The following is a 27,665-nucleotide window of genomic DNA, read 5'->3' as shown; positions in this document are numbered from 1 at the left end:
GTATCGACGGGGGCCACGGCCCCGGGAAAGCCGGGAGCCTCCCGCGGCGCTTGCCAGCCGCCTGCCTCATCCCGAGGGCTTTTGGCAGCAGGGTTGGCCCTTGTTTCAGACTGCTGGAGACTCCCAGGCTGGGAAAAAGAGTTGGGAATATCTAAAATCCCTGCGAATATCCAAAACGGGTCAGAAAAAAACAGCGGCGGAGGGGAAGATTCGGTGGGTCTCTTGCCCGCTGGGGAAACGGCCACCAACCTTCCCAGCCCGGGGATAGAGATGCACCCTTTGCCTTTTCCTCTTCCCAGAGTTATCCCTGCGGATGCAGCTCGGGCCCAGGGACCCAGCAGCAGCATGGATCCGTCCCCCTGCACCCTAAAGCCTCCAGGCACGTCCAAACACATCCCAGCCTGGTGGCTGCTGCTCGGGGGAGGCCCCGGGGTCCCCTCCACTGGGGAGGGGAGACCTGAGCCTCAGCCCGCGAGCCCAAAACCATGACAGCAAAGCCTGGGAAGGCTTTAGTGGGGATTTCATCCCTCTGCCATGCAGAAACCTCCCAAATGTTTGTTCTGCAGCACAGGGGGCAAAAAATAAAAGCAGCTTCTTGGTCAAAAGGGTTTATAGTAAAAGGGGAGTTTGCTTTCCCTGTGGCCTGGGGAGGGATCCTCACAGCATCAGAAGCCAAATTGCCCTTTTATTTTTTTATCCCCAACCAAAGGCAGGGGCGAGGCGAGCGCTGGGGAGAAGATGGAAACTGGCTGAAGGCACCGTTTTAGGGGGAGGGGTTTTTTGGGGGGAGTATTTTGGCCGGTTCGGAGATATCATTCATGTAGTTTGGGTGTGAAAAAAAAAATGCTTCCCGGCTGCTGACTGCTTCTTGCTCTGCCTCTCGTGTCTTTCAGATCTGTGCCGTCTGCCTGGAGGAGTTCAAGCCCAAGGACGAGCTGGGGATCTGTCCCTGCAAACATGCCTTCCACAGAAAGTAAGTGTGGGCCACGGGGCAGCCAAGCCGGGCTACCCCGAACTCTGCCCGGCGAGCCCCGGGGAGGCTCCTGGCGCCAGGGCTCCGGCTGCTGCTGCTCCTCGCCGGGGGTTTCTTACACCCCAATTCCAGGGGAAGGAGGGAATTGCAGCAAAAGCCCCTTATCGAGTGAATTTGAGCATTTGGAGCAGCAAAGGTCCAGTCGTGAGCTGGCAAAACCCCTTCACCTTGTAGATAGAGACTTTAGAGATTCCAAACTGTATAGGTACATTTTGGTGTGTGTATATATATATTTACATCTATAAAATCCGTATATATTTATAAAAGAGATACTCAAAACCACTGCAACAAGCCCCCCAGGGAAGCAGTCACGGCCCCAAGGCTCTTGGTGGTCCAGAAGTGTTTGCATGGGGCTTGCTGTGGGGGGGGCAACTCATGGGTTGTCCTGGGGCGAGTCAGGAGTTGGCCTGGATGATCCTCACGGGTCCCTTCCCACTCCCTCGGGGATTCTATGAAAAATGTGTATAAGAAAATCTTACATATGTATTTTATATAGTATATATCATTTTATATATTATATACATAATATAATATATATCATCTAATATATATTACACATAATATATACAATATTTTTTTATATTGTGTCTAATATTATATATGTGTACAATGTTTTATTATATAATATATATTATGTTATATAATATTATATATTGTGTATAATATATTATTACACATATATATGTGTATTATATATTAAAGATATATTAAATATATCTAATGTATAGATGATATGACTATAAATAATATAAATATGTATAATATATGTATTTTATAAAAATGTCAACCACTATGAATTTTAGATGCATAATATATATGTGTGATGTGTGTATATATAATGTATATATACATTTTATAGATTATAAAATGCATATATTCATGTATAACTTTGTGTGTATATATGTATTTTATATATTTGTGTGTGTGTGTGCATTTTTATAGCCCTATTTTATAAATATATATAAAAATTATATATAAAACATAAATTATACATAAAACATATTATAAATTATATATAAACCATATATAAATTATATGTAAAACATATTATAAGTACACAAAAATCCATATAGACACACACACAAAAGTCCTAATAAAATACAAAAGCACCTAAATGGTGAATCAAAAATTCAGCAGCAGTCAAGCTCCAGGGAGGGTGGCAATGGCTCAGACCTGGCCTGTAGCCCCCGGGCCATGGCCCGTCCCCCTCGGGGGAGGGCCAGGGGTGGCCACCGCCCTGATGGGGTGCGTGGGGTTTATTTCTGCAGCACCCCTGTAATTAACCCCCCCATGTCTGTGTGTGTCCCCCCCACCAGGTGCCTCATCAAGTGGCTGGAGGTGCGGAAAGTCTGCCCGCTCTGCAACATGCCGGTGCTGCAGCTGGCGCAGCTGCACAGCAAGCAGGACCCCGGCCCCCCCCAGGGCCCCCTCCCCGGCGCGCAGAACATCGTATAGCTCCTCGGACAGCTCCGCCGCCCCGGGGACTCGGAGACAACCAAAGCACTACGGCACCAGCACGGAGGGGCAGGCGAGGCCGCGGGGGGCCCGCAGCACTTTAGCGGGGGGCACGTCCCCGCCGGCCGATGCGCAAGAGCCCCGCGCCCCAAACCCCTGCCTGGGCGGAGCCGTGCCGGGATGAGGGCTCTGACGCTCGAGCCCGGGCTCCATTCCTCCTCCCGGGGCGAGGAAGGGACTCGGGGGTCCCTCCGCGGGCGCCTGCACGACATCCTTCTTCCAGCACGTCCCTTCGTCTGCCGGGAAGCAGCGTGGGGGAGGCCGGAGCCCCCCAACAGCCTCCTGCGACGACCCCCCGAACGCCCCGGTACGCTCCCCAGCCCCGCTGCCCCCCCCGCGCCCTCAAAAACGATGCCTAAAACACAACGTGGTGGGGGCGGGGAGACCCCGGAGCATCACGGCTGGTTCCTGCCCCGTTTCTCCTCTTTAACGGGGTGACTTTTGCCTTTGCAATCCCGACCTGCAAAACCGGGTCTTGCCCCACCCCGGGCACCTCCTCAGCACCCGCTGCTCCTCCCAAAGGGCTAAATGGGGTGGGGGAGAGGGCAAAGGGGGGGGTGTGTGGGGTCTCGTGGGCTTTGGGTACCCCCCAACCCTCCCCGGGGGTGGCTGTCCCCCTCCTCGGCGCAATGGGCTACCTCAGCGGGGTGTTAGTCCCCGGGAGGGGCACGATCCTGGCGTGAACCATCAGAGCTTCCTCCTCAAAATGGCGGCACGGCCTGGCTGGGGTGGGGGGGGGGGGGCGTGGTGGGGGGGCAGGCAAAAATCCTGTCCTTTGGGTTCATCCCATCCCTTTCAGCCTGGCTCCAGGGGGGGCGTTTCTGGGCGAGGGACACGTGAGCCGGCAGCGTTTCTCCTTGCCCAAAGCCCCCATCATCGAGCACAAAAGCTGCTGGGGACAGCGGAGGGGGGGGAGTTGTGCCACCCCCTCACCTCTCTGACCACCCTGCAGGGCAAATTCAGGCACGGTAGCAAACGCCCCGGCGTCCCCCTTTATCTTTGCAACTTACTCCCTTTTTTTTTCTTTTTTTTTTTTTTTTTGGGGGGGGGGGGGGGGTGTGTCAGTATTACACGGTGGCGGCTCTCTCAGCCCACCCCCCCCCCGGGCGCAGCATGGGGCACAGGGCTGGGAAGGCTCCGGGTGTCGTCTCCCCCCTCCTGTAAATACCGTGCGACTCCCGAGACTGTTTATGGAGCGTGGAGCCTCATAGACGTGTTTGTACACTACAAATTCTGCAGCAGAATATTTTTTAAAACGGTTGCTGTTTTTTTTTTTTGTTGGTTGGTTTTTTTTTTTTGGGGGGGGGGTTTTGTAAGCTATATTTTTGTATATTTAATTGCTATTTTAAAATTCTAATAATGCGTCTTTTTTGCTAATCACACTATTCTTAAGGAAAAACAAGGAAAGGGAAAAAAAAAAAAAAAAAAAAAAAAAAGACCAAACAGTTTGCATGTGATTTGACTTGAAATGTAAATAAAAGCAGGTTTTGGAAGCAGGGGTGTGTGTGCAGGGGGGGGAGTTGGCACCTGGGAGACCCCGGCCACGGGAAAAAGGGCCCATCCCTCGCTGCTCAGCCCTCTGTCACCCCCGGGGGGGGTGGCTGGCACCCACTGGGCCACCAGCCCCTTCTGCAGGGCCAGTGTGGGGCTGGGGGGGTCCCTGGCCCGGAGCGGAGCTTTTGCTTCCAGCGGGGGCCTGATTGGGGAATTCACCCCCTGTCTGGGGCCGGCTGGTGGCCCCACGCACCCTGGAAATCCCCGGCCGAGGGGGGATTTCGCACGCCCTGGGCACGCGTGGGCTGTCCCGCTCGGAAAGAGGAGGTTTCTCCTCAAAATAAACCTTCCCAGCCCAAACCCCGGCCGCGGGCAGGCGCTCCCGGGGCTGGCAGCGAGGCCTGGCTGGGCTAACGCCAACCTCCCACCGGCCACGGGCTCTGGAGGGGTTCAGCTCCCGGCCTCCACACTGCCGAATTTCCCGGGGTCCAGCTCAAAATCTCCCGCTCGCTTCGTTTTACCCCTCCTCAGTTCTGCCGGGCTACACGAGACGGGCTGAAAAATCCCTTTTCCCCCTCTCAGATCTCTCTGCCCCGCTGATGCCCGTCCCCACTTGGGTGCTTAACTGGGGCCACCCCGGTTGTGATCCCTGCAGAAACCCTGTGTGGAGGAAGCAGCTCCCACCCTGTCCTGCTGCCCCCTGTCCTGCTGTCCTGTCCTCCTGTCCTGTCCTGCTCTGTCCTGTCCTGTCCTGCTGTCCCCTGTCCTGCTGTCCCATCCTGCTGTCCCCTGTCCTCCTGTCCCGTCCTGTCCCCTGTCCTCCTGTCCCCTGTCCTGCTGCCCCCTGTCCTGTCATCCCGTCCTCCTGTCCCCTGTCCTGCTGTCCCCTGTCTTGTCCTGCTGTCCCGTCCTGTCCCATCCTCCTGTCCCCTGTTCTGTCCCCCGTCCTGCTGTCCCCTGTCCTGCTCTGTTCCCTGCCCTGTCCCCTGTCCTGCTGTCCCCTGTCCCTGCCCAGAGCAGAGGGCTGCTGCCCTCTAGTGCTGGCTGCACTCCCAGAGCTGGGTGCTGGGGACAGGTCCCACCTGGAGATGTTCTGCTTCACCTTCTCCAGAAGGAAACGCACGGAGCCACCGTCTCACTACTCTCTTCATCTTCTGGAAGCTCCAGGCAGCCACGGCCGGGAAGAGCTCACCGGGTGAAGATTCCCACTTGGTGGGACGCGGGTCTGGCCGAGCCACCAGCCGGATCTAGCACCGAGATGCACAAAACACCATTATTTTTGTTCTTTCCACCCCGTTCTGGACAGACACCTCGCCTTCACCGCCAACCCAACGCAACTCATCCATACGTTAAAGGCCAAAGGGCCTCGAGATCACCACCTCCCACCAAAGGAGTCTTTCATCAAACCCTAAAATGCTGCAATTTGCCCTAAAATGGTGCTCAAATCCCCCCCTGGCTGGACCTCCCAGTGCTGGGAGCCTGCTGCTGCTCACCAAGCCAAGCTGCAAAAATAACCCCAAAATAATCCAAAAAGATCCACCTTCTCTCAGCAGCGCAGACCCAGGCCAGCGTCTGGGTTTTAGTCAAACCCAGTTTCAAAGCCTCTTTTTAAGGAACCTTGTTAAAAAATTTATTAGCCTGGGGGCAACGGAGCATCGAGAAGGGATCCTCGCTACCAGCAACACACAAATACTGAATTATTAATATTTTTTCCCCCTCCATTTACATGCTTTGAAATGCAACTGATTTCCAGAGACCAGAACATGGGGGGGGGGGGGGGGGGAGTGAAGAGTAATCAAGGATTGCTGACAGTTATTTTTAATAAACTCCTAAAAATCAACTGGAAGGACTTGTTTACACCCATTTCACCAGGATGCTTTTGATGCCTGTTCAGATCAAGGTTCAGCCCTTTGCTCTGTAGCTGGGAAGAAGGAGACAAGAAGCAAACAAGAGTTTCAAGTATATAAAAATAACTGTAATGTTTTATTACAAGAAAAAAAAAAACAATTTACAAAAAAAATACACACAATACATCAGGGACTTTGGTGCTGGACATCAGACCACACAGGATCTACTCAAAATCTACAGAAAAAGGAGTTACACACACAAATGTGCAGGACGAACACCGGAAAACCCGCAGGCTGCTGCTCCCAGGGACACCAGCCTGGCCCCGAGCTCGGGGACGGGGCTCCAGGGCTGCTGCGGGGGTTCCTCAGCTCCCCAGAGCTTCCCTCTGCCTAACAAAATCATTTCAAGGTATTTCCTTCCTTCTGTCAGTCTTCAGCTCCCAAAGGCTACTGCTACTAAAAAAGAAAAAAAAATAGCCCTTCTTGAATGAATTACAAGGATTCAGAGGGGGTTTATATACACCCCCCACCCCAACATGATCCACGTGAAACCCCCAGGACTAATTAAATCTGATGAGCCCACACCAGTCCAGTGCATGGCTGTGGTAGTACAGCAAGGAGCTGAGCAGGGCCCCGGCACAAGGGCATTTCAAAAAGCCCAAGTGGGTTTCTGTTTCTTTTCCACGAGGCAAACCAGGGCTTGAGTTTTGACTGTGAGGGGAGGGGGTGACCTGGCTGAACTGGCAGCTGGTTATGTGCTGTGCATTATATTTTATAGGGCAGAGAAAGGGTTAAGTCAAGCCTAGAAAACCTACAATCAGCAATTGGTTTTAATACACCTATTTGGGGTATCTTTTGGGTGATTTCACAAGAAATTAAAAATAAATGCAATTTGCCCAGAGAAGCTGTGGCTGCCCCCTCCCTGGAAGGGTTCAAGGCCAGGTTGGACGGGGCTTTGAGCAACTTGGTCTAGTTGAAGATGTCCCAGTCCAACCCCCTGCCAGGGACGAGGTGATCTTTGAAGGTCCCTTCCAACCCAAACCAGGATGATTCTGTATTATCCCGCTCAAGCCCCTCACCCCTAACCACGTTTCACCGAACACTACACCGCAGGAGAAGAGCACACCTTCTCCTCTACAGCCAGCACACAGCAAAGGTTACCTTTCACATGAACACTACTTTCTTTTTTTCCCCCCCTATTTTTTCGTGGCTGCCAAATTACTGGATGCATTCAGGAAGTTCCAGGCCCACAATGAACTCAAGTTCAGAAAAGGCCTTGCTTTACACTGGGGGCACTCACACAGCAGAGCCGACAGGGCAGGCTTTAAGAAATACCACACAGGAGCTAAGCTAGCAAAGAGTACGTCTTCTGAACGTGTAGTTTCTTCCCTTTTCAGGCCCAAAAAGAGAGGCAGGTGCTGTGCAATGAACCCAGCGAGCTGCAGAGCGCCTTGCACTGGGACCTCGGGCTGCAGCATGGGGTAGAGCTGGACACCACAGGCTGTCCTGCACCACAATCAGGCCTCAGAACGTGCAGCGGGATCAAAGAACTGAAAATCAACTTCTCTGAAAAGAAATGACGACTTTAAAAGATGCATTCGAGTGGGGACAACAGGCGATAAACCCCAACGAGCATGAACTGATTTGCCACCCCTCGATGAGTGGGTTCAGTTTTGGGCCCCTCACCCCTAAAAGGCCATTGAATGACTCGAGCGTGTCCAGAGAAGGGCAACGGAGCTGGTGCAGGGTCTGGAGCACAGGTGTGATGGGGAGCGGCTGAGGGAACTGGGGGGGTTTAGTCTGGAGAAGAGGAGGCTGAGGGGAGACCTCATCGCCCTCGACAACTGCCTGAAAGGAGGCTGCAGGGAGGGGGGATGAGTCTCTTGAACCAAGTAGTAAGTGATAGGACAAGAAGGAATGGCCTCAAACTGCACCAGGGAAGGTTTAGACTGGCTCTTAGGAAGCATTTCTTTACAGAATGGGTTGTTATGCATTGGAATGGGCTGCCCAGGGAGGTGGTGGAGTCCCCATCCCTGGAGGTGTTTAAGAGTAGGGTTGACATAGCACTGAGGGATCTGGTGGAGTTGGGAACTGTCAGTGTGAGGTTAATGGTTGGACTGGAGGATCTTCAAGGTCTTTTCCAACCAAGATGATTCTGTGACTTGCATTTGCATTGCACAAAAAACTGTGGCTTCTAGGCCCAGGCGAGCGGCTCAGCTGGGAAGCCGGCAGGCGCTGCTCCGGAGCAGCATCTCTGTTGAGTTTACGACACCCAGGGAAGGGGCAAGTGGCTCGTCGGCACAGCAGCTTTTCCACGCTCCCTGAGCGGAGCGCGGTTACACTGAAATAACCACTGCCAGTAGCACGGCCCAGAGAACACCCACCCCCTAAAGATCTTCATTTCCTAACACCAGCTCTGAGTCTGGGAAGGATTTCTGCAAAAAGACGTGAGGAAGGAAGGTCAGATCACAAACCCTGCGCGTGCTGCTTTTTTTTTTAAAACTGCCATCTGCTACCAGCATCTCTCGCCTGGAGAGAGCGTTTCCTCAGCACGCCACCAGCCCTTGCCCAATCCACATCCTGCCTGTGCAGTATCTCGGGGGGTTCCCAACTGCAGCACCCCAGTTTGCGGGCTGTATGCAAGGCAGCATGCAGAGAAAGCAGAGGAGAGTACAGCATGCACGTGGGACGGAGAGGTTTCCCCTGGAAACTACAGTAGTTTAGCAATTAATAAACATAAAACAGAACGTTACAGAGAAGAACCCGAGTGTACAACTGAAAAAAAAAAAAAATCTTTGGCATAGTTATATGCAGCCAAGTTTTATAACAGAGAGAAAGAAAAGACCAACACGTTATTTCATCCTCAAATTTGCTTTTAGCAGAGCTCAAGGCCAGAGGCTGAGACGCTCCCGACAGCACACGCCAGGAGGTTGCTGCGGTCTGTACGAGGCGTTGCAGGCTGACATCAGAATCGACCTCAGACACGGGATTTGTGCCTTACCTCATGTCTCTGGCATACACAGACAACAGGAATAAAGCCTTACTGACAGCACAACGGTGTTTGCCAGGCCACTGTACGGGTCAGAGGAGACAGAAGTGGGCCGTGTGGTTTCTATACGCCGGGGCTGGGATGCTCCTTCCCCTTTACAGACAATTTAAAGCATAATGCGAGCGCGATGCCTTTCGTTTGCGGAACATAAAACACTGCAGCTGAACTTTATAAACTGTGAACTGGGTAGACATTCAGCACTCAAAGGAATCTTCCTTTCCTCTTCTGATTAGGTCACCCACAATTAGTTTAACAGTCAGTGAACAGATGCTTTAAAGCAAAACGTGGGCTCAGCGACCCAGGAATCACCCCAACTTCGCAGGTCCGACGTACAGGAACTGCACAGAGTCAGGCTGAATCCAGGAGTTCCAGAAGAGCACCGACTGCACCAAAATAACCCTGAAGAGCAGACAGGAATACCTATTAAAAACTGAAACGTGCTCATGACGCACCCACTTGACACAGGAACAATAATATTACACATACGGTGCAATTTTAACAGCTTATTAAGGATGGTGGAAAGAAATAACTACAGGTAGGTACGTTACAAAATTGATTCTAACCATGATTGCTGTATTGGAAAGCAGAGCGGTACAGAACCATCTATACTGTCAACAGTCTTAAAAGAAAGTTCACAAGATGAAATTGGTAGTAAATAATTCTGATATTAGCAAATAGAAATGGTTTTTTCTGACCCTACGCTGGGCACTGCAGTAACTGTGGCTGCACAACGTGTATCACCAACAGCTGCAGCCTCCGCGTGGCTGTTTCCAGAGCATTCACAGGATTTGCACTCTGCCACAAGGCAAAATAAATTGAAAAAGTAATTTCACCTCATGTTCCAAGAAAAGTGCTTTTAACTGTCCCTTCGACCAGTAGTCCAAAGCATATGCCAGAAGCCTCATTGAGATTGTATTGATCCGAAGGAAATTGCCAACGAACACCACTCGATTAATGTTCTGCAAGTATTAAGGAAAAAAAAAAAAAAAGAACATTAAGGCTAAATGCCATTTTCTGCTTGCAACAACAAAAACCCCACCTTAGAGCAAGAAGAAAAAAGTTATAGTGCCTTTAAAAACACCATATGCAGCTTTTCAAATACATTTTCCAGTAATAATTGATGAAAAACAACCCGTTGAGGGAAATCATCAGTCGACACTAAAGCAACCAGATCCAGAGAAACTGCATCACCCCCAGTGGCTGTTCCCGGGAGCTACAGAGCATAACTGCCTCAGGGAATGGGGATGGGAGCTGCAGAGGGAGGAGTTATAACGCATTTGCAGCTTTCCGAATTTAGCATTTTAAAGCTGGACCCAGAAGAGTTGATCTGCAGGCAAGAGACGACACTGAGTTGGCTTGGGATCTGGCAGCAACAAGGGAGGGTTCAAAAGAGCAAGATGAGATCAGAAAGGGTGCACTGAGATGGTCAGGAACAGCCCCGGGAGGGGCCAGAGACTACACTGAGAGACAGAAAAAAATAACTGTATCCAGCACTGGTGAGGCCGCCCCTCGATGAGTGGGTTCAGTTTTGGGCCCCTCACTCCAAAAAGGCCATTGAATGACTCGAGCGTGTCCAGAGAAGGGCAACGGAGCTGGTGCAGGGTCTGGAGCACAGGTCTGATGGGGAGCGGCTGAGGGAACTGGGGGGGTTTAGTCTGGAGAAGAGGAGGCTGAGGGGAGACCTCATGGCCCTCTCCAACTGCCTGAAAGGAGGTTGAAGCAAGGTGGAGGTCAGTCTCTTCTCCCAAGTGACAGGACAAGAGGAAACAGCCTCAAGTTGCACCAGGGGAGGTTTAGGTTGGATATTGGGGAAAATTTCTTCACCGAAAGGGCTGCCAAGCACTGGAACAGGCTGCCCAGGGAACTGGTGGAGTCACCAACCCCGGGGGTATTTAAAAGACGTGTAGATGTGGTGCTTAGGGACATGGTTTAGTGGTGGCCTTGGCAGCGTTGGGTTAATGGTTGGACTCGATCTTAAAGGACCTTTCCAACCTAAACAATTCTGTGATTCTATGAATTAGTGACTGCTGAGAGTATTGGGCAGGATCTTCAGAACATTATAAAAATCCCCAGTTCTGTCCAAAAGCAGTACCAGCCAGGTCATTTTAAGACAAGCTCTTTTTCAGACTCTTTCACACTACCCAGAAATCCACAGGTCTAACTACAGCCTTTCTAGCTTAGGAATTTGAACAGAACTGTTGATTCTTTTGCTGCGAGATCCTTATACTGGCCAGGAGCACTGATCATCAAGTGCCATCTCCTCTCTCTCCCCCCAACTCTGGCCTTTGACTCATCATTCAAAAGCCTGAATGGCTCTCTACTGTTAATCTGAAAAAAATAAATAAATTTAGAAACCCATAACCAACACCAATTCTGAAAGAAAGGAAAAGTCCAACCAAGTAGTGATATTTTGGATTTAAATCAGACTTCCAGCCAAACTTTTCAACCCTAAAATAGTTCTTCTGTGCCAAGTGATGAACTCTTATTTTCTTGCTGGAGAACAAGAAAGCGTCATTTTCATTCCCTCCTCTTACTGAGGAATCAGGATCAAGTCCTATCCACTCCTTCACTCACGTCCTACAGATTTTAATTCTGTCTCCACATTCATTAACGCTTTCCCCCAACTATTTGGCAGCCTCTTTGCATTCAGCTGTGTACTCTAGTGAGGACCCGCAGATGAAGTTACTGTTTATAACACGTTTCGGTTTCAGCAGTAAACGGAGGTAAATGGTGAGCAACAGGAGCCAGGAGGATGCTTCACCCCGTCAGCTCATCCCAAGGGAACAGACTCGAGATGGAGTGAAGAGCACGTCTCTGCTCTTTCATAGCCCTGTACAATGCTGCTTGACATGAATGCAACAAGGCAGCACTGTAAAGAAGCTGAAAGCACAAAGATACAGGAACGGCCGTGGAAGTGGTGGGGCCTGACTAAGAAATTGAGAGCAACTCGTAAAACCAACGTAGGAAATGTGTCCAGCCTCTACACCCCTCCACCCCACCTCTCCTCCTCTCTCAGCGGTACCAAGGGTGGTTTATCACCCACTGATCGCTCATCAAACCACCTCAGACAAGCTGTTTAACTCCTGACCAAGCAGAGGATCTAACAGGACCCACCGCCAACCCCTAATTAGCAAAATCTGACTCAAACCACCCAAGCAAGCAAGGACAAAATTTACTGAAGAATCCAAAACGAGCAGATTACAACTTACTGAACATCCAAAAAGACGAGTACAAACACCCATCTACAGAGAGAGATACAGCAGCACACAAGTGATGCTGTAGATATGAAGCAATGAGACAGATCTCCCCTGAGTACCTCGTTAAGTGCACACATCCGTGCGATGGAGCCAATGTTATTAGTGATGGTTATTAAAGTTGCCTTCGCAAGGTCCTCTTTGCTGACAGATTCCCGCTTCTCCTTGCTCATCATGTTTCCGAAGCTGTAAAGACAGTTTTCAGGTTAAAGGTCCATCTGCATCAGAATTCCAGGAAAAAAAAAAAACCAAAAACAACCAGGAACTGCAAATTTAATCGAAGTGACTCATCTTGAAGTATTTCTAACTTTAAAAAGCTTTGCCAGCAGTAATTTAGATCTGGTAAAACAGAACAGCAGAAGGAATGGTAGCTCTCCTAAGAGATGTAAATCCATTTTTTCACCCTGGCAGAATCTCCCATGAAAATAAAAATCAGTCAAGTCATTACCTGGACGCTACAGCCCAGCCTGGCAATCCAAATCGCTCGTAGTCTCCTCCGTAAATGTCCCGCACCAGTTTGTCCACTTTGGTACTGTCTCCATGGGATGCCATCTCTAGGGCCTCTTCAAAGGTAGAGCAACCGGTAAGAAGGCAGCAGAGACCAAAAAAGGTTCCCCCTCCAAGGCTGCAACGTAAAACAAAATGAAAGTCACCCGTCTTGCTTCTAAAGAGACAGAAAGAAAATGGCTCGTTCCACTGAAAGCTCCAATTACTCAGCTACACGTCTGAGTGAGCTCAGGTTGCCCCCTTCCTTCAGCTTCTTCTCTTTTCAGTGACAGCAATCTTGGAAGAGCAGCAGTTTTCTTTAAATCTGTTACTTTCAAATAACTTACAGTCTGTAAGGAACTCCATGCCTTCACGGCGTTCTGCAGAGGGCGTGTTTATAAATGAGAAATTAATTTTCTTATTTTACAATATCCACCTTCTTCCCAGCACTCAGAGAAGCTGATCTTAAAATAAACACTAGTCCTGAGGGGTTACTGGAGTGTTAGAGCACAGCTATTCAAAACTTACAGGAACAAAAAGCCCAACACCACACCTGTTCACTTCACTGTGTATAAATGCCATTAATGATGTATAATAAGAGTAAGATCTGTGCTGTGAGGGTTTTTTTTTTTGTTATTGCTAACTTTCAAGCAATTCAGGAGATCTTAAAGCCACAGAGCTCTTTGGCTTTGCCTGGCAACAAGAGCCACATCTTCACAAAGGGGAGGTGCAGCATCCAGCAACTGCCTGGGGAATTACTGCCGTGCCAGCATCCCTTCCTCCAAAATAAGGGAACTTCTGGAAGTCAGGGTGCAAATCTCTACTCCTGGGATCGACACCAACAGTTGCTAACATGATCATTAGGAGCATATCTGGGTAATCCCAAACTATGGGATCCCTCTGATGGCAAATAAAACACTTCAATTCCTGAAGCAACTGAAAAAACAGCTTCTAAAGAGACTGGTTGCAGTAAATAGACCAAAACATGAAATTCAGATTCTCTTCCAAGAGGGATCTTTGCTGGCAGAGATAAGGGACTGCAGTAAAAGCAGCAGCTCAGTCATTCAACTCACCACCTTTACTGCAGCTTGTCCCTGAAAATGTCATCCACAATGCAGAAATGCATTCCAGACTCTAAAATAAAACTCAATTTACCCCCACACAGCACTCACCTGGTGCCCGTTACCCGTTTATAGTTTTCTTTTGAATACACAGCCAAAATGCTGACCCCTGAGCCAATGTTCACCAAAAGGAGAGGATATGGATTCTCCAAGTTGAATGGGAGCTTCTGACATCTTTCAGCATCCGTCGGGTTTTCAAAATAGTAGCACTCTGAATGTCCATTGAATCCCACTGAATCAATGTACAAAACTCCTTTAATAAGGCAATCGAGTTCATCTAGCTTACAAAGCTGAAGGTCACCCATCTGGCGGAAAAAAAAAAAAAAGAAAGAATATTCAAGAAGTAGCTAAGGATCCGAAGTGTTTATGCTCGGGGCTACAAAAATGCATTCACTGCCAGCTAAATTCAGCTATCTCCAGTACTCCTGCAGTGGCTGAGAAAGAAGTACAGATCACAGGAGGGCTCCATCTTCCTCCATGCACAGGGACTAACGACCCCAGCCCTCAAGTGTGCAGACATGAAAGAGGGGGGAAATGAACAACCAGATCCACAGATGGACACAGAGAGAATCCCATCTACTTCCAAGGGCCTGATTTAGGCCCTGACTCTGAGGGACTAGCCTGAAAAGCAAGGGAAGCTGACAAGGGACTGAACTGTTTGACAAAAACGAAAAAAAAACCAAAAAAAAAATCCCCCAAAACCCATGCCGAAAAGCAGCAAAAAAAGGGAAGGAGTTATGAAATTGTTTCCCCTTGTGTTACTGCCTCAACTGCACAAAAAGCCTCATTATTTGGTGCGTTTTTTTCAAGCCCTGGTTAAACAAAGTATTTATCACACATTTTTGACCTATGAACAAGAATCAAGTTTATCATGAAGCCACATGATGATGTCAAATCCCAACTCCTAACCTCCCTTCAGTTAAACTTACCACCAAATTTGACTGAACCTCAATCAGCTCATGCACATGTGCGTTAAAAAAGAAACCACATGAGCAAAGGAACAATAAAACAAATATTAAGCATGTGAAAGACAGCAATGAGGAAAAAAACCCACAACACTGAGATCAGCATAATCAGAGATTAATAATACAGAGAAAGTCTTGTAAGAGCACACGCCATGGAAGTGAGTGATTTTAGAGGAATGTTACATGCACTTTCAGAAATTAGCCTAATTTGGAGATGCGAACTTGACTCCACATGCTGTTCCCTGCACCAAGTTTAATTTGAGTTAGGTACACTCTTCCAAAGCTAAAGATTTAGAGAAGTTTTAGAGTCTGCAGAGAAAGTATTCTAGTTTTACGCTCTAAGAAAATTTCACTACCAGATCCTAATCATATAGAAGCCAAAAATGCATACTGTGCGAAAGTCCTGCTCAAATTTGTACGCTCCACCTCCCGTGGCACATAAGGTAGTATGGAGGCTTGAGAAGTGTTTTTCGCTTCCCATTTGAATAAAAGCGGGCATGTCATGAGTAGGAAAGCGTATAAAGTGCAGATTGCCTTTACGTCCACACAGGGTAAGGTCCTTTAGTTCAAGGTGCACATCCCGAATGCCTGTAGATCCATAGGCTACATTTGATGTCAGGTATTTGCGGATGCTTTTGAGATTTTCCACTTCCTCCTCCTCTTCTTCAGCGGTGATGTCCTTTGGTTCAAAATAAACAAGTTTGACCAAGGTCCCTCCAATATCCAAGCCAAACCAAGGAAAGACTAAAGAGAGGAGAAAAAAAAAAAAAGAGAAAAAAAAAGAAAGGGGATATGATACTGTCATACCACCAGTGAAATAGTTATAAACCAAATTATTCCATGCAGTTGCCTAGGGACTGCAAAATGCAGGCCCATTTATCTGTTCATTTTCAAGTGGGAAACAAAGAAGGAAATTCTAGCAGTCGGGTCTTTGACAAGTGTGGCTGAGACTCCTCTGTACCTGAGCACAACTCCCCTTTGAGATACCTTGTGCTGAGGAGCTCCCAACATCTGAGATGCAATGCTCAGGATGCCTAAACCAGCACCACGCAGCACTGGAGATGCACACAGCGCGGGTCTGACGGTGTCCTACACCTGCTAGATACTGCTGCAATTTTAATCCCCAGCTATTTCTTTTATAAAGTTCTGATCCAGAGCCAGAGCTAAGGATAATACCAGTGCTTTTACATCAAAGGGATGTACAAACGTTAACTAATTACAACACATAACTGAGGTAGACAAGTAATCTAAGATGCCCCAGGGAGACAAAAACAAATGTCTAATTGGATTATTTTATTAGGCAAATTCCCCCATGGTACAAAATATGCATTAGTGTCAGGCCCAGCAACATTTACAGCTGTATTAGATAATGAGCTTCTTGGAAAAGATCAAGAGAAAACCCTGATCAGATGGAATCTGCGATTAGAGCTGAGAACTGGAACAGATTAATATTACTATTAATGAGCTAAAGAATAGGCTAGAGCTAACAAGATGCACGGGCTCCAGAGCAAAGACAAAAATGTAGCCACATGTTATGGCTTATGGCAGCAGGATTAAACCCTTACATTTTTTTCCAAAAGGAAAAAAAAAAAGGAATGTTCAGAAAATAAACCTGAATGCAGCATAGATGTTATTGACATTCCCCTGGAAAGAAAAATCTCAGGTTTCAGTAAAATTCGCATGTCAGACACAGGCACGATAACACGCCACTGTTATTCTTGCAAAATATGTTTGCTTATCTGCAGATAAGCGTGCAACACCAAGAGGCCCCCGTGCCTACTGCCAACGGAAAGCAGGTTTCCCTCCCGTTAAGCTCGGGGAAGCAGCTGCCATCCCCGTTACGCAGCGTGGCCCAAGCGAGAGCCTCCTGCTCATCCCCCCTGTCCCGGCAGCGCGGGAGGTGCGCGCCGAGGCCCCGTCGCTCGAGCTGCAGAGCACTAAACCCTCAGAGAGCAATACCCAAATACCCAGAGGCAGCACTTCAGGAAGCTGAACAGCAAAGAAAACAACTCAGGGGCAGGATGGGGAACTCGCTCCCAAAGAAAACGATCTTTGAAAAGTCACAAACCCGACAGGCAAGAACATGTTTGAAGGTGATGTATCCCCTCCTCGGCGGGTTAACGTGGTTGCTGTGCAGAGCAGAGGTAAAACAGGCCCTTTCGGAGCATCGCAGCTCTCCAGGAGCTGCTAAAGCCATCAGTTCCCCACATTATTTTTAAACCATTGAGTTATTTTTATATATTTACATAGAGGCCACCTCCAATCATCACCAAAAGAAATCTTGAAAGAAGATGCAAACTCTATTTTAGGAGGCACATCCAAATCCCAATCACCCTCTATTTCTAATGCATCTACTTCAAACAAGAGCAGACATAAAAATAACTGTTGATGAATGAGAGAGAGAAAAAATTGAATCACAGTCCAACGGAGGGAGAAAGCAGGAGCAATCCAAGGACTTTTTTCAGGACAATTTCTCCTTCTGTACTCCAGAATTCAGAACTGCAAACTCAATAAGCATTTCAGGATGGAAAGCCTACCCAGCGCTTCACTTGGAGAAAAGTTCTGCGTATGTATCTTATTTCAAGCCTCCCTCAGGAAAACCTTACTATAGCTAAATTAAACAGTGAAATTCCTTCTCAAGACGTTGACTGCCTGGGCCTCATCACGTAATGTCAGGAGAACCATATCCCCAGAGACACCAGAGCAGGAGGAGCACCCTCATGGGAAGGGGAGCCCAAGACCCCAGAATATAAGTGAAGGGAAAGGCAGGACAAACTCCAGGATTTCAGTACCCCCAAAACAAAGGGCCTTGTTGCAGAGGTGCGTGGCAACAGCAGCTGAGCTGGCAACCAGAAGTGACCGAGACCATGACCACTCCAAGAGGGAGATGGCTACCCTACTTCTGCACAGGCAGCAAACACCAAGTGTCTGTTCACTCACCTGCTCTTCCTGACACCTTAAGCCTAAAAACCTGTTCACAGGCCCCCTAATGCCATATTAAAACCATCTCCAATATGGCACATACATCCATAAGTCAGCAGTCCCCATAGAGATGGCAGAATAGAACAAACACCCCCAAAGTGGTTTTTCTTTCTTTGAAGCAAAGCCCTAGATTGATCAACTACCACAGAAGAATGCTTCTAACAAGGATCACACCATGCTATTGAGAGAAGCAAGAGAAATACCATCAGTCACACAGGTAAAAATAGGGCATTGGCAGCTAAACCAGAGCCTTCTGCTGCTGCTCCAGTCCCTCCAGTGACTGCAACTGGTAAACACCACCCTATTCAAATACTCAGTTCACATATAGGATCACTAAAACCAGTTTCCCGATGTCCACTGTGCTTTTCAATACTGCTTAAATTCTGCTGGAAAACTAACAAGCTCTACGCAAGCAAAGAAACAGGAAGAGGCTTCCCACATTACTCAGCCAAGTCTTCTCCTGCCTGTTGTGGTCACTGACATCCTGGACTCCCTTTTCACGAATTTCCCACTCTTAAAAGCACGCAGCTCTTTTGTCATCTCTGCTCTGATGAAGGGATCAGTTCCAGAAAGCTCCTGTCTTGCTGCTGGGAAACCTCCTTTTGATTTCTGGAATATATTTCTTCCTGTCAGGACATGCAATTTTTTTTCTGCATTATGAAACCTGAACTTTTTTTTTTTTTTTTTTTTAAAGCATTCCCACCCTCATATTTAGAGAGAGCAATCCTCTCCTGTCGTGGTTTAAGCCCAGCTGGCAGCTCAGCCCCACCCGCCGCTCACTCACTCCCCACCCCCGGTGGGATGGGGGAGAAAATCGGAAGAATAAAAGTGAGAAAACTCGTGGGTTGAGATAAAGACAGCTTAATAGGGAAAGCAAAAGTGGCGCACGCAAGCAAAGCAAAACAAGGAATTCATTCCTCACTTCCCATCGGCAGGCTGGGGTTCAGCCATCTCCAGGAAAGCCGGGCTCCATCACGCCTAACAGTGACTTGGGAAGACGTAACCATTACTCTGAATGTCCCCCTCTTCCTCCTTCTTCCCCCAGGTTTATGTGCTGAGCTCATGACGACATATGGGCTGGGATACCCCTTGGGTCAGTTGGGGTCAGCTGTTCCAGCTGTGTCCCCCCCAACATCTTGTGCCCCCCAGTCTCCTCGGTGGTGGGTGGGGTGAGAGGCAGACAAGGCCTTGACTCTGTGTAAGCCCTGCTCAGCAGTAACAAAAACATCCCTGTGTTATCAACCCCATTTCCAGCACAAATCCAAAACACAGCCCATACTAGGCACTGTGAAGAAAATTAATTCTATTCCAGACAAAACCAGAAAATCTCCCCAACCTCACTTTGCCAGGCTACGCAAGGGTAAAACCAGAGAGAGCACAGGGTGGGGTCCTGGGGCTGCCCTCCTCGGGGTGCAGCAGAAAAGCATCCAGAAACCAAGGCACGGTGCCCCGCTGAAGCCACGTAACTGAAAACACCATACGGGCTCCTTCATCACAAGGTAAAGGGCTTCCACTTCAGAGCAGGCACTCGGCTGGTGGTACACTCATTTGTTCAGCACAGTAACACTAGCTCGTTTTAAAGCTGGTTGTGAAGTTCACACACCAAACCCTTACATTCCACGAAATAAACTTTCCAGATTTTAGGGCACGAGAATCACTAGCTTGGTCTATAAGTTTAGAAAGCTTTCCTAATCACAAAAAAAAATAATAGAGCAGCTCCTTAGAAACCTCATCCCAGCTCACTCTCAGTGCCCTCAAGACCTTCAATCTTTTAATATATAGAATTACTTTTTATTCAGGTGTTACAGAATCACAGAATCATCTCGGTTGGAAAAGATCTTGAAGATCATCCAGTCCAAACATGAATCTTACACTGACCGTTCCCAACTCCACCAGATCCCTCAGCGCTGGGTCAACCCGACTCTTCAACCCCTCCAGGGATGGGGACTCCCCCCCTGCCCTGGGCAGCCCATTCCAACGCCCAACAACCCCTTCTGCAAAGAAATCCTTCCTAAGAGCCAGTCTGACCCTGCCCTGGCGCAGCTTGAGGCCATTCCCTCTTGTCCTGCAGCTGGTTCCTTGGCTCAAGAGACTCATCCCCCCTCTCTGCACCCTCCCTTCAGGGAGTTGTAGAGGGTGATGAGGTCTCCCCTCAGCCTCCTCTTCTCCACACTAAACCCCCCCAGTTGCCTCAGCCGCTCCCCATCACACCTGTGCTCCAGACCCTGCACCAGCTCCGTGGCCCTTCTCTGGACACGCTCGAGTCATTCAATGGCCTTTTTGGAGTGAGGGGCCCAAAACTGAACCCACTCATCGAGGGGCAGCCTCACCAGTGCCGAGTCCAGGGGTAAGATCCCTTCCCTGTCCCTGCTGGCCACGCTAGTGCTGACACAAGCCAGGATGCCATTGGCCTTCTTGGCCACCTGGGCACACTGCTGGCTCCTGTTCAGCCGGCTGTCAATCAACCCCCCCAGGTCCCTCTCTGACTGGCAGCTCTCCAGTCACTCCTCCCCAAGCCTGTAGCGCTGCTGGGGGTTGTTGTGGCCCAAGAGCAGAACCCGGCATTTGGCCTTAGTGAAACTCTTCCAGTTACAGTGTTGTTATAGTTGCCACTGAATTAGCAGAACGTTAAGCGTGGGGTTAAACCACACCAGTTATCCACTCTCTGGCACACCAGTGGCTAATGGTGAAACAGGAATGATGCCTGCAGAGCTGGGTATAAACTGCAGTCAGGTTGGGCTCAAGCCTTACTAGTCTTCACTCAGTGCTGGCCCTGCTAAATCCCAGCTGGCCCCAAAAACAGCATCCAACCCCCTGTGCAGGGACACAGCCTCAGACCAGAGCTGGCTTCGCATGTCGGTGAGGCACCAGCTGCAGAAAGCCTCTGCAGGGAGCAGCTGGCGTCCTCCATCTGCCAACAGCTCGGCTATACCTTCAGTAAGTCACCAGGGATAAATTCTAAAAGATAGCCTATTAAGGTAATTAACTTAAAGCAAATGATTCTTAATTATGGATCTGTTGCTATATACATCCCAGCCACAGGTTAAGAATCCAAGGAAAAAGCTAGCTCAAAATTAAGTACTTCTTTACCGTAACATAAAGGATTTTCTATGCAGTAAAACCTGCACAGAGCACACAAATAGTCTGGGGCAGGGACAAAACTTCCCCTATAAACCCATTTTTGTAGGAAGGGGGTGTGGCACACAAACAAGAGGAGGAAATTATTTCAACAACACATAGAACTGTGGGGTTTTTTTCCTTCCACTGACAGGAAATCAGCCAACACGAACATGCAGGGCAACAGCAGCTCTTCCCTATCTGAGAACTAGAAAAATCCACGCCTTGAAAGGGAGGAAGGAGGAAGCTCTCCTGGATGAACGCCACCACCATCTGCTACCGAGATTTCTCTTTGAAACACTGAATTTTTCCCAGCATCTAGAGTGCAGTTGAAAGCCATCCAAAGATCTCTCCCTTTTAAGCCTCTGAAGCATTTTTTCCAAGAGAGCTGCTGCAGAAGACAGCAGACCTAGAGCAGGGTGAGGACGGGTGGCATCCAGGAGACTTTGGGCAGCCCCAAGGCTGGTCTTTCTCAGTCACAAGGTTTTGCTGAAATAACCAGCGCAAGGAGACGCCAGTTTTAACGGCCAAGGCAGAAACTACAAATGCTGCATCTCTTCATCGCCTCCCCGGTGCTACCTGGAGCCCTTGGGAGAGGGCCCACGTTTCTCCTTCCCAAACACTTACCAGCCAGAGAGAACACGGGGAGGACGAGAGACCCGTAGGCAGAGCACAGGAGGAGTGTGGTGGTACAGACCTCTGGGCCCTCCTCCCACCCAGCACCTTCTGGGAAGTGTTTAGTCTCTCCCTGGGTATTTGGACATTTACAAGAAAGGCAGGAAATCCTCTTCTCAAAGCGAAGGCTGCTCTCCATTCAAAACCTTCTACGGTCTTTTTCCTTAAAGAAATTCTCTATATGACTTTGTTAGCACCATGACAGCCACTAACCCCACTCTCAAATATTGTGTAAGACAAAAAAAACCACAACAGCCTTCAGTGTGAAAAGTAGCAGGGTACAGAGAAGGTGACTTCAAGAACTGGTAAGACCGCTAAGCTCAACGATGAGCCTTATTTTCATTTGCTTCCTAATGCAACACACTGCAACGGCAGTTATAAAGTATCTTAAAGCAATTTTTTTCCAAGAAAAAAATCCTTCATCTTTTGGCTTGACAAAGTACTGTTTTCCCTTGGCATGGCCACTTTTAAGCAGCAGCTTTATACATACACACAATGTACATACAGCTCTTTGTCTTAAAATAAAACTTCTTCTAATGGGCAGATCTATGGATACGCAACAACAAACAAAAGGCCAGTCTGCAAAGTTAAGGGCTTACAGCTTTTACTAAATAACCTCATGCACAGAAAAGCTCAAGGATACTATGTGTTCCCACAGCAAGAGCTGCCACCCTCCCTTCATCTTCAAATCCCTTTTAGAGTTAGACTGTAAGTTCTTTGGGGCAAGAAAAACACAATGCCTTCACTTGTTATGTAAATTACTTTATAAAACTGGATGCTATATAAATAAAAAAAACCTCAACAGACTTATTCTGAAAACTGCAGAAATATCAAGATGAAAGAGGTGATATAATTAAAGATCTCCATGGTGGATTTTCTTCATACAGCAAGCAGCTCAAGTTGTATTTCAGACTGATCCCTAAGTTATGAGCCAATTATACCAGAAGCTAAAAAGATTAGCCTGCAGAGGAGCAACAAGGACTGACGATTTAGTGGAGTGTATGACAGCATCTCTATGCTTACTCTAAAATATTCAGCATTATATTTCCATAGCATTATACCACGATGGAAATTTTACAGCTGGGAAAAAAAAAATATTCATCAGCATTTAATGTAGAGTGACACTAAGGCTACATATTCTCCCATCTCTAAAAATAGGCTCTGCTAGAAATTCACATTTCATACACAGTTCCAAAAGATAAAAAGGTATTTAAAAAAAAAAAAAAAAAAAATCAAAGCTTAAATTTTGTACTGCAAAAGAGCTGCCAAAACAGTCTTTTATTTGTATCTCTACTTGGATACTGTGTATATTGAGACTTTAAAGCAACATGTACATCATGTCTTTGCATGATTCTGACAGAAGATACTAAAACTTTAAAAAAAAAAAAAGGTATTGGTCGGAAGGACTACAGAATAGATGAGGACATACTTTTTTTTTAAGAAAACCCACACATGCATACATTTTTAGAAACTATTTGCAGGATGTTCTTCCTGAAATTTTAGGTATAGGCTTTCTTTTGAAATTCCTGAATACTCTACAATGCAAATATACTTTATGCAACTTACTTCCCCTCCCCTTTTGTCAAACAGTAAACCATTATGGATGATACCTGGCAAAAGCATCAAAACAAGCTTTTTTTTTTTTTTCTTCAGAGAACTAACAAACGAGTTACAGAAAGGAGAAGCATACTTTGTTACCCAGGGAAATAACCTAAACTCACCTCTGTCAAGGAAACCAGGTTTTCAGAAAGAAAAGCAGTGCAGCAGCATGGGAGAGCCAGGAGGGAGTGGGGGAAAGGGAAAAGGGGGAAGCTGATGAACTGAATTGCTGACCTATTTCTCTTATCATAAAGAAGATTCATTACAACAAAATATTCCCCTGCTCATTATGATCTGGTCATCACCGGTTTTATGCCTGGCACTTAACCCCAGCCACAGCAAGCCCTTTGGTATCCCACAGTTACGTTAAAGTAAATATTACGTGAATATCCTCTACTCATCTGGGGTATTTCCAGTCCAGTTTTTATGTGCAGATTTCAATAATGGTACTGATAATTCCTTACCAGAAAGGAATTCTTTTGTATTGCCTCTGGAGCCGCTAAAGCTTTTTCTGTATTATCATTTCTGCCTGTTCTAATAATCCTGTCAAGCTTCCCTTCACACCCCACCAATACAATACTCCAAAGCAGCTAGGAACTTCAACAGATCTCTGCTTCACAGCATTTTCAGGGGCTCTTCTCACTCCCTTCCGAGAGCAACGGCGCCCTTGACTTCTCCTCCTTTTGCCTGTGGCACATTGAAAATCACAGCATCTGCAGTAAAGCTCTTTAGTTCCCTAGAAGCACACCAAGAAACATTTAATAGCCTGAGATGTATGAAGGCACACAGCTCGGATGTTGTTTGTGCTGCTGCAGGTCAGGTTATTTCAGATATATCCAGTCTAATTCCCCTCGGTCTCAGACCTCCCCTCATCTCTGCAGTGAAACAGCCCTTGCTGCACGTTACCAGTACAGACAGACGACTAGGGAGGAAGAAAGATCAGGAGCTTGAACCGCAGCCCGCTGAGATCCTTTCATTCCTGGGGAAGCGGGGCTCATCTGCCAGGGCATCTGCCAGCACAGGCAGGCAAGACAAGCCTCAAGGTCACTGAGCTTGTTTGCCACATACCAGCAGCAGACAAGTGGGAGCTAAAGTAGGACATTTTTGATCAGATGCCCATTAAGCGGTTTGCTTTCATTTAGGCTCGCTTGAATCTTCCTTAAGGTGGGATCGAGCATTTTAACTTCAAAACGTAATTTACTCAGACATCAGACGTTGTCCCCATTAAGGGATGTACTTGCTCCTGCACATTTCTTCTAAATTACCACAAGAATCACTTAGGAAAGACAGGCTACATTGTAATCCCACATCACACCACGCTGACCTTCCAGATTGGATCCAAACCCTGGACACCGGTTTTCCTAAATGCATCCCACACCGGCCTCTACATTTAACATTACCGTAACAAACCAGAACCTCAACAGCCAACTTCAATCTACATTTTCCATAAAGGACACAGAAACTGCCCCTAAGCAAGGCAGGAAAGTATAATCACCTAATGCATAGCTCCATCTAAATCAACCCTAATTTTCATACCAGAGATCTAAATTTCCCTACAGCTGGCTGCAACCTATTAACTAGCACGTCTCTAATTAACAACCCCACAGCTCCCACTGGTAAGTTTTACTGTGATTTCCTTCAAACAAGAGCCACATAAGTGGACTTTCACATACCAAGTTGGTTTTGCCGCATCTAAATCACAAGGATGCTCACCGCTGCTACTGTCATTACACCCCCCTACTAAATTTCTCTTTCATCGTATTAATTCTTGGGTAAACACAAAACCCCACAATTACCTCAGTTATTTAACATTAACTTTACAATCATTTCCTGGTACAGGATCACTCCTGTAATCCAGCACGATCTGGAAATGAAAGGGAGAGGTGAAGGGAGAGGCTGACGCTACATGAGCATTGCTGAGCTGCAGTCCCTGAAATTAGAAGCACAAGCAGCATCCAGTTCAGCAATGTCTTCAAAAATCTTTTGAGATATAATTCCCATTTTCACACTAAGGGCAAAAAGAGAAACTTCCTTTTTTCCAGCTACGAAAAAAAGAGAAAGAACACTATTTAAAGCTGTACATGAATACAGTAACAATAACGTCGCAGCATTGCCAGGCAACAGACTGAGTCTTGCTACGAGATGCAGGATTGTGATTCCTGTTTTCAGTCTGGAGTCATTTGCTGACATCCTTTTAATAGCTGCACAGGTAACAAGGAACTACATTGACGCTGGCAATTTCCTTCCAACAGGAAGGACTCTTAAACACACGTAAAAGAAATAATCATGCAGCTCCACTTCAAACATGGCTGAAGTAAGTCACCAGCCACCTGAACGGCAGCTCCTGCTGCTGCCAAAATGAAGGCTGCCATCCATTTTGCACCTAACTCACTCCACAGACCATTTCTGATTCAGCCTTTACAAATGTGGTTCAGGGGACTGGTTTTTTTCTTACATAGCCCAGTTCGACCCATGTCCAGTCCATGTCAAACCTGCCAGGTTCCCCCCTCCCAAAATTTACACCATTCTCTTTTCTCTCCATTGCTTTTCTCCCACCAGTCACCGGCCCAACCACAGAGCCCTCACGCCCCAGCTCTGACTGTACACCCTGTCTGTCTGTCCTTCTGTCTCCTTTTCCTCACCCCCTGTGTCCTCACCAGTGACCTCACCAGTCCAAAGTCCCCCACTCGGTCACCTCAGCACCCGCCACAGCCCCAGCCTCCACATCCCACCCCACCATGCCTGGCACCACCCTGCCCTCAACCTCCCAGAGCTGCTGTAGCTCAGCTTGTCCCACCCTCCGCCCCAACCTGCTGAGCCCGTGTCACTGTCCCACCACATCCCCACCATGCTGTCCCCAAGCTGGCCATACTGAGACCATCCTCCCCACCCCCCAGTGCTGTACCAGCATCACCCTCTACCCCATTCCCCACCGCCGCCATTAAAGAGCCTCTTCCCTCCGCCCCACCCACCCTCCTGACGCCGCCCCCTCACGGCCCCACCCGCCGTAGCCACGCCCACTCTCCTTTATTACCATAAGCCCCACCCCAGTCTCCGCCCCCTCCCTCGCTGCCACCTTTAAGCTCCTCCCATAGCCCCGCCCCCGCCGCAGACCCCGCCGGCCGCTCCCCCCCCCCCCCCCCCCCCGCCCTGCCCTTCCCTCCCGCCGCACTCACGCGGCCGGTTCTTGCGGACCGAGTCCCGCCGCTGGCGGCTGACGGAGCCGCCCCGTTCGCGGGGCTGCGGCCCCGCCGCGCTGTCAACGCCCGCCGCCCCGATGCTCCGCCGCCGCGAGGGTCCGGCGTCCGTTCCTCCCCGCCGCCGCGGTTTCTCCTCCGCGCCGCCGCCATTTCGCAGCGGCTCCATCCGCAGCGCGGCCCGGCCCCATGGGCCGCCCGCCCCGCCGCGCCGCGCCGCGCTCCCCACAGCCGCCACCGCCGCAGCCACCGCCCCCAGCGCGCCTGCGCCAAACGGCCCCCCGCGCGGCGCGCGCGCCCCCGGCCCCGCGGCGGGGCGGGATAGACCGTGAGGTGGCTGCCCAATCCGTGCCCTCCGCCGCACTGAGCGACAGGCGGCTTCGCCAATAGAAGACTCGGATTGGAGGGGAAAGGGGCGCCAGGCCCTCCTCGCGGTCGGGCGCGGATAGTGACAAGCGCGGCTGTCCAATCGAATGCGGCGGCTCGGTACGGGGCGGGGATAAAGGAGCCCGCGGGGGCGGGTCGCTCTGCGGCAGCGCTGGCCTATGGTTTTCCTTTGGGAGGAGAATGACATGACAGCTGTCCAATGATGTGAGGCGGATGGCAGGGAGGGGCGGGAGAAAGCAGGCTGACTGACAGTTCGGGTAACTATGGCAACGCGGAAGGGGGCCGAAGGGAAGACCGCAGTAGGCCCGGTTGGGCTAGGCCGCGCTGGGGGCTGCTTTGCATACGATTTGCATATGCAGATAGCGACACCTCCCTCACCCCCTCGCTGTGGGGTGGCCCTGCGGCCCCCGGGTCCCCCACCATCTCGGGCCTGCACCCCACAGCCTCCGCCACGGCCCTCCATCAGCGGCAGCCCCAGGCCGGCCTGTGGCCATTTAGGCCTGGGGCCTAAACCTCCTCGTTCCCACCTACGACTCTTCCCTTCCTCCAACTCCTCCTTCATTCACCATCGCTGGGAAGCTCAAGACTGTCATGGCTGATGCTGCCCGCGAGGACTCTCTGTTCCAAAGGCGGGCTTGAAAGCGTCATCTTCAGAAGCTGCCTCTGGGCCACGGTAACGGTGAAACAGTCAGATGTTTCTGAGCTTGACGCATCCTGGAAGACAACTAGTAGGGCTCTGGCCTTGTTGGGGAGAGCTAAGGTTTCCCTCCTACGGAGAAAGAGACAGACAGACAGCAGAAAGAAGTTCTGTTCCCCTTCACAAGGCCTCAGAGATCAAGCTGGAGCCAAACCCCCTCTTTGAGTGAGGGCTGATGGAAAGACTCGAGTTCTCCAAAGATGTTACAAGCTCAGTAGAAAGGACAGACACAACAAAATGGGAACCA

At 49.0% G+C, this 27,665-nt stretch overlaps 2 protein-coding genes and 1 long non-coding RNA gene across 12 annotated transcripts in view; 1 reads left to right on the top strand and 2 right to left on the bottom strand.

The window, feature by feature from the left end:
• Nucleotides 1-4,041, top strand: part of RNF24 (ring finger protein 24) — a 33,109-nt gene extending 29,068 nt beyond the window's left edge. For all 7 annotated transcript variants that reach the window (XM_074865466.1, XM_074865469.1, XM_074865470.1 and 4 more), the window contains 2 exons: nt 894-973; nt 2,350-4,041. In XM_074865466.1, coding sequence (XP_074721567.1) covers nt 894-973; nt 2,350-2,488 — 219 coding nt within the window. In that variant the 3' untranslated portion in view covers nt 2,489-4,041. The remainder of the gene's footprint in view (nt 1-893; nt 974-2,349) is intronic.
• A 1,954-nt stretch (nt 4,042-5,995) lies between these two features.
• The window catches only part of LOC141942384 (uncharacterized), a 62,938-nt gene continuing 41,268 nt past the window's right edge, over nt 5,996-27,665 (bottom strand). The window contains exon 2 of the long non-coding RNA XR_012628613.1: nt 5,996-7,674. This is a non-coding gene — a long non-coding RNA (uncharacterized LOC141942384). The remainder of the gene's footprint in view (nt 7,675-27,665) is intronic.
• Nucleotides 8,671-26,584, bottom strand: PANK2 (pantothenate kinase 2). Of its 4 annotated transcripts, none has more exons than XM_074865435.1 (7): nt 26,314-26,584; nt 15,156-15,508; nt 13,851-14,104; nt 12,641-12,817; nt 12,255-12,378; nt 9,772-9,897; nt 8,671-9,337 (listed from the first exon to the last, which is right to left on the bottom strand). In XM_074865435.1, exons 1-7 carry the CDS (start codon nt 26,501-26,503, stop codon nt 9,287-9,289), a joined length of 1,275 nt encoding a protein of 424 aa, XP_074721536.1. In that variant the 5' UTR covers nt 26,504-26,584; the 3' UTR covers nt 8,671-9,286. The 4 variants fall into 4 exon arrangements, with proteins under 4 accessions (XP_074721536.1, XP_074721537.1, XP_074721540.1 ...); XM_074865436.1 differs by lacking the exon at nt 26,314-26,584 and adding an exon at nt 21,491-21,508; XM_074865439.1 differs by lacking the exon at nt 26,314-26,584 and adding an exon at nt 21,016-21,451.

This window comes from Strix uralensis, chromosome 4, assembly GCF_047716275.1.
Source record: "Strix uralensis isolate ZFMK-TIS-50842 chromosome 4, bStrUra1, whole genome shotgun sequence".
Lineage (NCBI taxonomy): Eukaryota > Metazoa > Chordata > Aves > Strigiformes > Strigidae > Strix > Strix uralensis.
This window is presented reverse-complemented; position numbering and strand designations above follow the sequence as displayed.